The following is a 13,598-nucleotide window of genomic DNA, read 5'->3' on the forward strand; positions in this document are numbered from 1 at the left end:
CTTATTGCCTTCCATTCCCCTGTGGGTCAGTGGGGATGGCTGAACTGGGCTTGCAGATGGGCTCTCCTTCTCCCACAGGCTTCCTGGAGAAGAATCGAGATGTACTGAGCACAGATATCCTCACCCTGGTCTACTCCTCCAAAAACAAGTTCCTGAGGGAGATATTCAAGCTGGAGTCAGCAGAGACCAAGCTGGGCCATGGTACCATCATCAAGGCAAAGACAGGGAGCCAGCTCTTCAAGGTGGGCTCCCATGGGTGCTCTGCCAGTGCCTCCTGGGTCTCTCATCCCTTAGGGCCTCGGGGGTCAGACATGCATGCACAGATAAGACCTATCACCTGGGGTCTCGGTTATTTATTCAGGGCCCAGAAGTGAGTGTAAAACAGGAGTGGGGTGCTGCTACTGCTGTGTGGTTGGCGGTAAGGGGACAGGTGCCTGTGGATGTGCCTACTTCTGAGTGTGTGGTGGTCCGGTGGGGGCACATCTGCTTTCGTTAATTGTATTTTTCTATACTGGTCTCTGTGCATATGTTGTGTGTGTGTGTGGTGTGTGTATTGTGTGGTATGTGTGTACAGTGCGTGTGTTTTGTGCAGTGTGTGTGGGGAGTACGTGTGGTGTAGGTGGTATTTGGTGTGTGTGGGGATTAGGGTTGGGGGTGTATTTTGTGTGATGTATGTGGTGTGTGTGGTGTGTGTGGGTGGGTACGGGGTGTGTGCTGTGGCAGCAGAAGCACTAAGGGCTGCTGACCAGGATGGTGGGCAACAGAGAGCCCCCAGTTCTCCTCAGGGCAGCCTAGGATTTCCTGGGAGGGTGAGGGTCTGCCTACCCACTCCTTGCCATGCTTCTACCCCTTAAGAATGACTTCCAGAAAAGCCCCATGCATCGTCTAGTGAGGAGCTCCTCTAGCCCTGGCCAGTGAAGCGGGGCTAGCTGAGTGGTTCAGGAATTGGGGTATAGGCCGAGGAAACTGCACTCTGTGCCTTGCATTCAGCATTGGCCACAGTGAGGTGCCCTTGACCTTTCATTGTGCTCCACCCGACCTCTGGAGGAGGCCTCTCCAGAGACCTCAGTGCCCAGAACCCACCATGTGCAGAGCGGACCTGGGGAGGCACCAAGGAGCCATGAGGCTGGGCAGGAATTGCCCAGGCTGGACCCTGTGTCTCACTGAGCTAGGCTAAACTCTCCCCATCTGAGGCCAGAGTACAGGCTTGTCCTGGCTCTGCGGGGGAGGGGGGGGGGGGGGGGGGTGCAGAGCATGTCCTGGAGATTTCAGGGTACAAGAGGACAGCAAGGGAAATGCACATTATTTTACAAACCAGGACAACAAGAAAATGCTGCCCATTGGTATTACAAGGTGCTGATGATTGCATCCTCTTCTCAGAAGTGTTAAGACTTGTGTCACCAATTAATGCAATTTGGCACTACATACCTTTGCTAGGGTGCATTTGACTTGGGAAGGGTTTGATCAGAGAGCATCACCCAAGATCAGCATTGCACAAAGCACACACTGAGCCAGCTGGGGGCTTGCGCTGGCTTCCTCTTGCATCCGTAATTTTGTCACATCTACTTTAAAACAATACACATGGGTGTGCCTGGGTGGCTCAGTCGTTAAGCATCTGACTTCAGCTCAGATCATGATCCCAGGGTCCTGGTATCAGAGCGAGCCCCTTGTCAGGGCTCCCGGCTCAGTGGGAAGCCTACTTCTCCCTCCCCCACTCCCCCTACTTGTATTCCCTCTCTCGCTGTCTCTCTCTCTATCAAAAATAAACATATAAAACCTTTTTTAAAAAAATAAAATAAAACAATATACATGTACTACAATCTTAAAATGTGCACTATAAAACATTTTTTTAAAAACATACAAAACCGATACAAAAACTAAAAACATTGAAGGGTAGAGGTAAAAAGTGAATGTTGCCAGTTTTCACATTCTTTCCCACTCTGTTGTATCATCTTGCACACCACACTTGGGTGACCCCACCCCTGGACAGGATACCTTGCCTCATCTTACCCACCAGAACTTATGATGGGCCAGTGTAATGAGGGGCTGAAAGAATGCAGCCCTGCCTATCTGGGACCTTGGCAGAAGCCCTCACCTGGGTCAGCTGTGCCCCAGGCCGAGCTGCCCAGCCCCCCACTTATGCCTGTTTTTCTGCCTGCAGTCCACAGACCCCAGCAAGCGGCCCTCCACGTTGGCCAGCCAGTTCAAAAAGTCCCTGGACCAGCTGATGAAAATCCTGACCAGCTGCCAGCCCTACTTCGTCCGCTGCATCAAACCCAACGAGTACAAAAAGCCGCTGGTAATGTGGGGAGGCTAGGGGCATGCGGGGGAGGGAGGGGGCATCTATTAGATGAGTCTCATGGTATCTAGGGTCACATCTCTCCCTTCAGGGGGCCTGGTCAGCATGAGAGCTCTCTGCCCCCATTCTAGAGATGGGACACTGAAGAAAGGTGACCAGTCTAGACCACTGAAAGATCAGTGACTGGCTAGGCTTTCGATAATCCAGAGCTCTGCTGTCTCAGTCCACCATTCAGTCTGTGTGCACTTGGCCAGGTGATTTACTTCTTTGAGTCTGTTTTCTGTAAAGTCAGAATTGTGCCTGCGGGGGGGAGGGGGCAGAAGCAGCAAGAACTATACGTGATGTTCTGGCAAATCTGCATGTGTAAACCCTACTCAATAAGGCGCTAAGGGGCGGCAACTGGTACTAGAATGTCAGAGGCTGGCAAGCTAATTGTCACCAAGACCTGAGGCCAAGCGGCTCTTGGCCAAGCAGCTCTTTGAAGAGTGGTTTTATCCGCATATACATAGTGTGGGGTGGGAGCCAGGTGCCTACCCCAGGAGTCCAAAATCTGTGGGCTTGGGGATCCCACCCAGAGGCTGAAATTCAAGACTCCCAAACTGGGAGATGTCATCTCAAGGGAGATAAAATGACTCAAAATATTTTATAAGGGGAAAAATTAATATTACATTAATTATATTTTTGAATAGAATGAAACTATAGAAAATTGGGACTGGCCTAGGAAATCCAGAATGTATCTTCCTTAGAGGCGCAATACCTATATTTAGATAATAACTGTGCTCCGGGAGGCTCTCTGCCCACACCCACATCTCCCGCTAGCCGAGCTGTGAGACAGGAGGGCGGGGCCTGAGGCTGATGTTCCTGTTTCTACCAGTCTCTCTGAGACCAAGGCTGCTGTGGGCGGGGAGGGGAGAGGAGGGGAGGGGGAGGAGGGAAGCGGGGGCAGGCTGGCAGGCTCAGTGTTTAAACCTGGCTCAGTCACTTGGGAGTGTTGGCCCTGAGCCTCAGGTATCTGTTTTTAAACTGGAGCTAAGTACTCCACCAGGTAGGGCTGTTGTAAAGATTAAATGAGAAACACTGAGCCCACAGGAAATGCTCAATAAATCGGAACCAATTAGTTGCCAAAGACTAAATGCCATAAGCAGTTGTTTCTGTGGCTCTCAGTGTTTCCAGGTGGGTAACTGGCTCCTGGTGGAGCTCCAGATTTGAAGGTGTGCCCCTAGTTCCCAGACATTCCTGGCTCGGAGGTTGAGAGGAGGTTCGCTAGAGGCTAAGCTATGTAGAGTCTCTGGCCCTGGCTGAGTCCCCATACCCCTGTTGAAAAGCGTCAGGCCCATAGTCCCGTTGGCCACGCCCGTCTTTGGGTGGGAGGGGGAGGGGGAGAGAGACAAAGCTAGAATAGTTTCTGACTCCAGGTGGGAAATGTATTCCTCCATTGCGCTAGACTGTGGGAAGCAGAATGGTGCTGGAACTGCTGCAGGGGTGCGCACTCCAACACAGGCAAGGCCAGGAGGAAACATTTAACATGACAAATGCAAATGACTTTTATATTCATAGCACTTTGCTTATCCTGAGAATGAGGGAAGTATTTAGTGTTCTCGTGGATGCCACAGTTGTATGTTATCAACTTTTATCTCCTCAGAAACACTTTCAGGACTTTTCAGTGACTTCAGACCAAATACCTCTCTCTTCAAAAGAGACTTTTGGTCAAACCAAGCATTGTTGAGTTGTCTCGCATCTGGGGATGGCTGCAGGGCTGGGGTTGGGCGGGCTGTCCTCGCACATGTGGCCAACACGTGCCAGGGCTCAGAGAGCGGGCCTCCCACTTTTGCCCCCACAGCTCTTCGACCGGGAGCTGTGCATCCGGCAGCTGCGCTACTCCGGCATGATGGAGACTGTGCGCATCCGCAAGTCGGGCTTCCCCCTCCGGTACACGTTCCAGGAGTTCTCGCAGAGATTCGGCGTGGTGCTGCCCAGCTCTGTGCGCTTGCAGGTGCCTGTTGCCCTCTGCCTCAGCACACTGGCCCTAAGAGGCAGTAGTGGTCACCCTCAGAACCCCTGCCACCTCCAGGTACCCCAACCTCCAGTCCCAAGGGGGTCCTGGAGCTGCCCTCCTGAGGCTAAGGGCCCCTTCCCAGACTCCAAGCTTTGCAATGACCCTTGCTCCTCCTTTTTTCTTACCTCCTCCCGCCCCAGGTCTCACTCCCTGGGTGTCCTGGAAGTGAGGGAGCCTCTAGAGGCTCACATGGTCACACTCACTGGATGAGGCCCGTGGCTGGATATGTTGGTTCTAGGAGGTGTCTGCGATTTAAATCACATGGTAGCAAGCTGGGGAGATGATGTGTGGCTGGATTGCTATTTGGGACAGGAGGTCCTTCCCATCCTTCCTCAAATATCAACCATCCTGAATTTTGGACTGCCCAAGTACCCAACAGCCACACTGAGTCTCCAGGCCTGTAAAGCATGGTGGCCTTGATGTTCCAGGTCCTGGGTGCTCCCTTGGGCCCCATCCTTATTTGGAAGTGCCTGAGCCTGTGTCCTTGCTAAGCAACACTGATGGTGAAGCCCAAGAGAGAAGGAAGACTTGAATCCCAGAAAGCCTTTGAGAAGGGACCCTCCACCCCCCACCTTGGGGTGAGGTTGGGGGGCTGCTCCAACTCCCCTGAGTCACTCCTGTCTTCTCTTTGGCAGCTTCGAGACAAAGCTCGCCAGATGACTCTGCACATTGCTGAAATGTGGCTGGGAACAGACAAAGAGTGGAAAGTGGGAAAGACCAAAATCTTCCTGAAGGTGAGCTTCAGAATGTGCTGGTCCTCAGTCTCCTCCTTGGGGCTGTTCCCATGCCCACCAGGTAGCATCCCCTCACCCACCCTGAGCCAATGCCATGGAAGACTGCTCCAGGTTTGGCCCCCACCATGAGGCATCCCCATTGTAGAAAGCCATGCTGGAGCCATGCAGGGGGCAGGCAGGAAGGAAGGCAGGGGGAGTGTGGGGAGGGCTCAGCCCAGCCTACAGAAGTCCAGGAGGCTTCTCAGAGTGGGGCATCTAAGGCCAGACCTGAGGATAAGGAGGAGCTGCTCCAAACCACCAAGCAGAAGCAAGAAGGAGCTCAAGGTAGGCTCCCACAGTCCCTGAGAATAGGCCTCCTTCTCTGTGCCAGGAGCTGGACCAGGGAAGTCAGACTGGGGGAAGCTCCACCTCTTTAGAGCCCTGGGGAGCTAGTCCTTCAGTGGAAGGAATCCATTTGCTGATTCCCCCTCACCCCAGAAGAGCTTGTCCTTGGGCAGTCATGTGCAGGCAGTACCACCCAGCTCCTACCTCCACCTCTCACGACTTACAGGGAGGCCCAAGTCACACAGAAACAGCTTGTGGCTGACAGCCTCTAGCCCCTGAACCTGGCCTTTGGGCCCTCCAGGACCACAGGTTGGGTCAAGAGCGACCGAGAAGAGAAACTCCACATTCGCTAACCTTGTAAGCTGTGGGTGGGTGAGCAAAGAGAGAAAGAGGAGGGAGAAGAGAAGATCAGTGCCAGAAGCATGCTCTGCCAGCCACCCAAGTCCCACCCCATCCCTACCACCCCTTCCTAAGTCCTCCACTCCCTCTACTTCCACACAGAGTCTGCTTACCCAGCCTCTCTGTTCCCAGAGGGACCTCCCTGCCCTGACCCTCTAGTCAGTCCATCTGTTCATCTGTCCATGCATCAGCCAGGCCTGTGCTGGGGCTCTGGACTTAGACAAGAAGGAAAAGGCAGAAAGGCTTCAGATTCCACTGGGGAAGTGAGGCTGGCAGAGGGAAGACATGGGAGAATTCCCAGGGTGCTGTCCAGGAAGCTGGGACAGACGTTGAGGGCCACAGGGGGGAGGTCAGTGTGGGCAGGTGGTCAAGGAGGGCAGGAGGAGAGTGCCCATTGCTTCACTTCTCTCCTTCCCTGGCTGCTTCTTGAGGTCACCATCAGAGGTCTGATGTAGTTCTCTGTCCCCTGTGCCCACCTGGGAAGAGGCTCAGTGCTTGCCTAATGCAAGACTGATGGAGGTGGGAGAGGCCACCAAGCTCCTGCCTCTCCTCACCACTCACCAAAGGACCAAGCTGCTTTCTTTTCTACAAAGATGGTCCTTCTCCTACAGGGACTAGCATGGCAATCCCAAGGAAGCAGCGATCCAGGTGAAGTACAAAGGGAGGCCAGAGAAAGTCACAGCTCAGGGGCAAATGGGGCTCATCAGCTCACTTTGAATCTTACTCAAAACTTGGGGGAAATATATTTCTATTGAAACAAGCATGAATCTGTATTACAAGTTGAGTGATATTTCACATGAATTTTGGAAAATGAAACACACCTTCAGGGAAAATTTGCCCCCTTGTTACCCAAGAAGTACCAAGTAGAATTAACAAGAAGAAGTTATTTCTACTCCAGAGTAGAAATAAATTTGCCAGATTAAATAAACAAGAAGAAAGAACTAAAATGGGAAGTTCTTGTATTGAGAACTAGGGGTGTTGTTACAGCTCCTGTGTCTGAGCCACATCAGGATCAATCTGAGGGCCCCTTCCCCTTCTTGCCCTCCTGGGAGCACATATGCTCCTTCTGGAGCTAGGGTCCTGGCCCCGGGTAGGGTGTGCAGATGAGTGGAGGCAGCTACATGCTGGGATCTCCTCTGTTCCAGGATAACCAGGACACTCTGCTGGAGGTACAAAGGAGCCAGGCCCTGGACAAGGCAGCAGTCAACATCCAGAGAGTCCTACGAGGCTACAAATGGAGGTGCTGGCCCTCCCCAACCCCCTCCCAACCCACACACCCACATCTATACATGGGCTTGTCTGCCACATGTATATATCCTCTTTGGTGAAACATCTGTGCTTGTTGTTTGCCCAGTTTCTGATTGGATTCTTTGTTGCGTTTTGAGAATTACTTATGTATTCCAGATACTAGTCCTTCTTGGATGTGTGGTTTGCAAATATCTCCTCCCAGTCTATAGTTTTTCCTTAAGTTCTCTTAAGAGGGTTTTTGCAGGGCAAAATTTTTAATTTTGATGGAGTCCAGTTTATCCAATTTCCCTTCAGGGAGCATGCTTTTGGTGTCACATCTAAGATCTTTGCCTGAAGGTTTTCTCCAGTCTTTTTTCTAGAAGGTTCTATAGTTTTACAGTTTGCATTTAGGTCTATTTTCATTTTGAGTTAAATCTTGTCTAGCATATGAGACTTGGGCTATGGTTCTTTTTAAAAATTTTCCCCAGTGGATGTTGCTCCAGCATCATTCATTGGAAAGCCCATCCTTCTTTCAATGAATTGATTTTACACTTGTGTCCAAAACCAGTTGGGCATATATGCAGGTCTGTTTCTGCATTCTCTGTTCTGTCCCATTGATCCATGTATCTGTTCCTCTGGCAGTACCACACTATCTTGTTGACTGTAGTTACATAGTAAGTCTTCAAATTGTATAGACTGATTCCTCGTACCTTCTTTTTCAAAATTGTTTTAGCTGTTCTGGGTCCTTTGCCTTTCCATATACATCTTAGAAAGACCTTATCTATACCTACAAAAAATTCTTGCTGGAATTTTGGTAGTAATTAATGTTATATATCAATTTGAGGAGAATTGACATCTCCTATGTTAAGTTCCCTAACCTGTGAATTCCATTTATTTAGATCTTCTTTGATGTCTTTCACCAATGTTTTTTAGTTTCTGGTATACATGTTCTGTATGTGTTTTTTTTTTTTTTTTTTTTTTGAGACATTATAGATTGGGGTTTTTTTGAGACATTATAAATGGTATTGTATTTTTAATTTTGGCATTGATATGTTCACAGCTAGTCTAAAAATATTATTGATCTGCATGTGTTGACTTTGTTTCCTACAACCCCTTACTTTTTATGGATTTCTTGAAATTTTCTATGTAGATAATTACATTATCTGTGAATAGGGACAGTCTTACTTCCTCCTTTCCAATCTTTATGTCTTTTATTTACTTTTCTGCTTTATTGCACTGGCCTGAACTTCCAGTATCATAAGAGTGGTAAGAGAAGACAACTTTGCTTTGTTTCAGATCTTGGGGGAAAGCACTCAGTCTTTAACCACTAAGTATAATGTTAGCTGTAGGTTTTTTGGTAAATGTCCTTTATCAACTTGAGGAAGTTTCCTGTTTTGGGGAGTTTTTCTCAGAAATGGGTATTGAATTTTATTTTAAAGAAAGTTTGTATTAGTTGATATGATCATGTGATTTTTTTTCTTGTTTAGCCTTTTAACCCACTGAGGTTTTTTTTTTTTAAGATATTATTTATTTATTTGACAGACAGAGATCACAAGTAGGCAGAGAGGCAGGCAGAGAGAGAGAGAGAGGAGGAAGCAGGCTCCCAGCAGAGCAGAGAGCCCAATGTGGGGCTCGATCCCAGGACCCTGGGATCATGACCTGAGCTGAAGGCAGAGGCTTTAACGCACTGAGCCACCCAGGTGCCCCTTGTTTAGCCTTTTAATATGGTAGATTACATTGATCAATTTTTGAATCTTGGACCAGCTTTTCATCCCTAGAGTAAGCCCTACGTGGTCATAGTATATAGTTCTTTTTATATATTCCTGAATGCTATTTGCTAACATTTTGTTATGAATTTTTACATCTATATTTATGAGATCTATAGTTTTCCTTTTATTCTTATATGTCTCTGTCTGATTTTGATATCAGAGTAACATTAACCTCATAAAATCAATTAGGTAGTGTTTCCTCCTCTTGTATTTCCTGGAAGAGATTGTGCAGAATTGATGTGAATTCTTCTTTGAATGTTTGCTAGAATTCTCCAGTGGAACCATCTAGGCCTGAAGACTTCTTTCTGGGGAGTTTTTAATTATAAATTCCTTAATAGTTAAAGGGCAATCAAAAGTATCTATTTCATATTGAATGATTTGTGGTAATTTGTGCTTTTTGAGAAATTAGTCCATTTCATCTTAGTTGTCAAGTTTATATGTATAGAGTTATTTGTAGTATTCTATAATTGTCATTTCAATGTCTGCAGAATCTATGATGATACCCCGTGTTTCATTCCTGATATTGACAATTTGTGTATTTTTTTCTTTATTTTGCTAGACGTTTGTCAATTTTATTGATCTTTTCAAAGAACGAGCTTCTGATTTCATTGTTTTCTCTATTGCTTTTCTTTCTTTCTGTTTTCAATTACAATGATTTCTGCTCTTTATATTGTCTCTTTTCTTCTAGCTTCAGGTGTATTTTACTCTGTTTTTTTAGATTATTAAGGTGGGAACATAGATAATTGATTCAAAACCTTCCCTCTATTCTAGTGTAAAATGCTACAAATCTCCTCAGCACTGCTTTAGTTATGTCTCATTCATTTTGATATATTGTTCTTTCATTTTTATTCAGTTCATTTTTAAAACAATTTCCTTTGAGACTTTCTTTTTGGCCCATGTGTTACTTAAAAGTATGTTGTTTAGTTTCTAAGTGTTTGGAGATTTTCCTGTTATCATACTATTATTGATATCTAGTTTGATTCCATTGTGGTTAGAAAAACACTCTCTATGAGCTTAATTATTTTAATGTGTTGATATCTCCCTTATGGCTCAGGATATGACCTATGGTGTTATATATTCTAAGAGCGCTTGAAAAGGATAGATATTCTACTCTTTTTTTTTTTTAAAGATTTTATTTATTTATTTGACAGAGAGATCACAAGCAGGCAGAGAGGCAGGCAGAGAGAGAGGAGGAAGCAGGCTCCCCTAGAGAGCAGAGAGCCCGATGCGGGGCTCGATCCCAGGACTCTGAGATCATGACCCGAGCCGAAGGCAGCGGCTTAACCCACTGAGCCACCCAGGCGCCCCAGATATTCTACTCTTTGGTGGAATGTTCTAAAAGTGTCAGTTAGATCTTTGTTGATAGTGATATTGAATTTTATATTCTTGCTAATTTGTTTCCTAGTTGTTCTACCAATTATTGAGAAAGAGGTATTGAAGTCTCTAAGCATAATTGTGGATTTTCCCTTTTTTTTTTTTTTTAAGATTTTATTTATTTATTTGACAGAGAGAGAGAGATCACAAATAGGCAGAGTGGCAGGGAGAGGGGGAGGGGGAAGCAGGCTCCCTGCCGAGCAGAGAGCTGATCCCAGGACCCTGGGATCATGACCTGAGCGGGAGGCAGAGGCTTAACCCACTGAGCCACCCAGGCGCCCCGGATTTTCCCATTTTTCATTTTAGTTCTATCATGTTTTGCTTCATATATTTTTCAGCTGTGTTGTTTAGTACATAAACATTTAGGATTGCTATATCTTCTTAGTGGATTTATCCTTTTATCATCATGCTATGTCCCCCTTTGTCTCTGGTTATTTTCTTTGCTCTAAAGTCTACTTTCTCTGATAATAATACAGCCACTCCTGTTTTATTTTGGTTACTATTTACAAAATGTCAACAGAGTTGATATATATTTTTCATCCTTTTATTTTCAACCTGTATTTCAATTGAGTTTCTAATAGAACAGCCCATTACTGCCAAGTGGTGATGGAAATCCAGGATTCCCCAGGGGTCTTCACTGACACGGGGCTTATTACTACTCATCAAGGGTGGCTTCCCACTCAGCGTTCTATGACATGACCCTGGCAAGGGCAGAAATCTAGGCTCCCTACTTGGTATTTTTTGGCGTAAGTGGGGCTGGGACTACAGTTGTTTTGTGGCTTTTCACTGGAGTAGAATGGTTTTTATTTAAAAGTTTTCTGTCTTGCTAAGTTGCCCCTTCCCTGATCCTTCTGGTAGAAAGAGAAGGCTTTCCTTGGGGCTTTTTGATCTGTTTCCATTGTCATTTCTGAATTATTGACTTCGTCAGCTCCTGCTCTGGGGAATTTGAGGTTAAAGAGAAAACCCAGAGAAGTTACCATTGTGTCACTCCTTGGATCTGAGATCCTTAACTGGCCTGCCTTCTTCTCTCCACATTTCAGTCTTCTTATATTTGTTTTATATAAATGTACAGGGTTTTTAGTTGTAGTCAGCAGGAGAAATAGGAAAAAGTATGTCTACTCCATCTTCCCAGAAGTGATCATCATTGATAATTGATAGTGTTCTTGTTCTTCTGGACAATACAATTAGATAAGAATAGTAAAGAAAAGATAAAAAATTAGGGTTTCTCAACTTCAACTCTGTTGACGTTTTGGATTAGATAAATCTTTGTTGTGAGGGCTGTCCGGGGCATAATGGGATGTTTAGCATTCCTGGCCTCTACTCAGGAGATGCCAGGGGCACCCTCCTCCCCCATGCCCCAGTCATAGCAACCCAAATTATCTCTAGACATTGCCAAATGTGCTGGGGAGGGGCAAAATCACCCCCATTTGAGAACCACTAGTATAAGTATTAGAAAGGAAACAGATTATCTTTATTTTAGATAATTATTTACTTCAGCCTCATATTAGAATCACCTAGGGAGATATTTATACTCTATGTGCCTGTATACCAAAAAATATTAGATAGGTAGACAGATAGATATTCTCAAGACCCATCAGCAAAGATTCTGACTTAATTAAACTGGGTAGAACCTAGGCATCAATAAATATTGAAGTTCCCTAGATGGTTTTTAATATAGTTGAGATCTACTGTCTTAAGCCTAAGAAAATATCCTGAGAAATTATTAAAAGTGCTAAGGAAACTCAGATAAGTATGAGGTATAGGATACTTCTATATCCAAGCTCACTTCCCCAGAGGTCAAGTTTCAGGTTACCCTCTCCGTATTCAGCCCGCTTTCCACCGTACAGAGGGGTACCCAGGCTACCAGGGCCTCGGGGGTTGCCCTCCTGCTTTGACCTGCCTCCAGAGATGAGTTCTGGCCTGGGATTCTGACCTGGTTCCCAGCAGACACCTGGGCTACTGGCCAGAGTATCAGGAGAAGTCTGGCAAGGAGTAAAAAGTTAGAAATGAGTTTTATCCTTTCGTAGACCTTTGCAAAAAGTGAGGAAAAACTTCCTGATTGCTCTAAAAACTAGACTGTCCTAAGTCACAAATTTGAGTAGTTGGCAATATTTTAAGTTCTTAACATGTGTGTCTTTGGCTTATAAAGTCTTCTGGGAAAGAAATAATGTAAGTATTCATTTTCCCTGGCATTTCATTATCCCTCTTCCCTTCAAATCATTTTTCCCCTAAAGGCTTTGAAATGTCTGAGGTTGTTGCACACACATTCCTGCATTTTCCCTTCTAGGAAGGAGTTCCTGAGGCAGAGGCGGGCAGCTGTGACCCTCCAGGCTGGATGGAGAGCCCACTACAACAGGCGGAACTTCAAGCAGGTGAGAGAACTCACTGGAGAGGCTGCTCCACTGAAAGTTTGTTCATGTGAATATGAGAGCTCAGGCAGGGAGGATCCCATCACTGACTCATTACAACAGACTTCAGATTGTTTCCTCAGTGCTCCACACACTCCCTGTTTAGCATCATTTCAGGTCACATGGTTTGTGGGCTTCAGTGTGTTCTTTTACAGAATTTTGGGTGTCTCTAGAGCTAGAATGAGGTAGCCTGTTCTAAAATCACATCGTGATTGTCTTTTCTCAATTTGTTGGCAGCAAAGTAGGTTGATGGATTATTCTTTGTTTCGAGCTCTTCTAATTTTTTTCTTAACCACAGTCACGCTAGTGAGTGTCTGCTCAGCAAAAGAACCAGAGCAACCTTAACCACGCCCTACTGGGCCTCACCTGACCGCGTGACTTTGTCAAGGATATGACTGTGGTTGGGACATGCAGTGGTGACATCAACAAACCAGGGCCAGGAAACCAGGCTCAAGGAACCAGGACCAGATGAGCTATGAGAAGCTAGAGTTCTGTGGAGGAAAGTGAAGACCCCTGGTTACTGGACTGTGCAATGATGCTTTGGGGGCAGAGAAATACCAAGAGGAGCCTCTGAGGGTCCAGACAGGAGAGGCTGGAGGGCAGGGAACAGGGGAACAGCAACAAGATGCACATCTTTGCATTTTGAAATTTGACCCCAGGCCTGCCCATGTACTGTGCTCACAAAGCATGTAATGGCAGCTGGACATGGATGGAAAAGCTACTTAGAACCATTGCTTTGCATGCATTGTTTTATTTATTTTTAAACCGACCCCATGTGTCAAGAAACTGAGGCATAGAGAGATTAAATAATTTTCCCAGGAGCACACAGTGAGTAAACAGTAGAGCTTCGGTTTGGATGCAGGTCTGTGGAACTTCCAAGCTTGGAGGCTGAAGCATGACCCCCACACACCTGGCACCCATTGGGTTGGTCTTTGAGAAGCCAGCAAGACTCTTCCAGGGGCTCAGGGACTACTGTGCACCAAAGCATGTTTGCAGCATAGAAATGGG

At 46.4% G+C, this 13,598-nt stretch overlaps 1 protein-coding gene across 1 annotated transcript in view; it reads left to right on the plus strand.

Annotated features, from left to right (window-relative positions):
* LOC111160867 (myosin VIIB) overlaps positions 1-13,598 on the plus strand; it is a 109,340-nt gene that overhangs the window by 66,095 nt on the left and 29,647 nt on the right. Inside the window, exons 15-20 of the mRNA XM_022524252.1 lie at positions 79-242; positions 2,162-2,299; positions 4,140-4,292; positions 4,991-5,089; positions 6,958-7,052; positions 12,470-12,554. Of these exons, the coding sequence (XP_022379960.1) occupies positions 79-242; positions 2,162-2,299; positions 4,140-4,292; positions 4,991-5,089; positions 6,958-7,052; positions 12,470-12,554 (734 nt within the window). The remainder of the gene's footprint in view (positions 1-78; positions 243-2,161; positions 2,300-4,139; positions 4,293-4,990; positions 5,090-6,957; positions 7,053-12,469; positions 12,555-13,598) is intronic.

The sequence above is a fragment of the Enhydra lutris genome, unplaced genomic scaffold (assembly GCF_002288905.1).
Source record: "Enhydra lutris kenyoni isolate GAN:26980312 unplaced genomic scaffold, ASM228890v2 scaffoldscaffold78, whole genome shotgun sequence".
In the NCBI taxonomy this organism is placed as follows: Eukaryota; Metazoa; Chordata; class Mammalia; order Carnivora; family Mustelidae; genus Enhydra; species Enhydra lutris.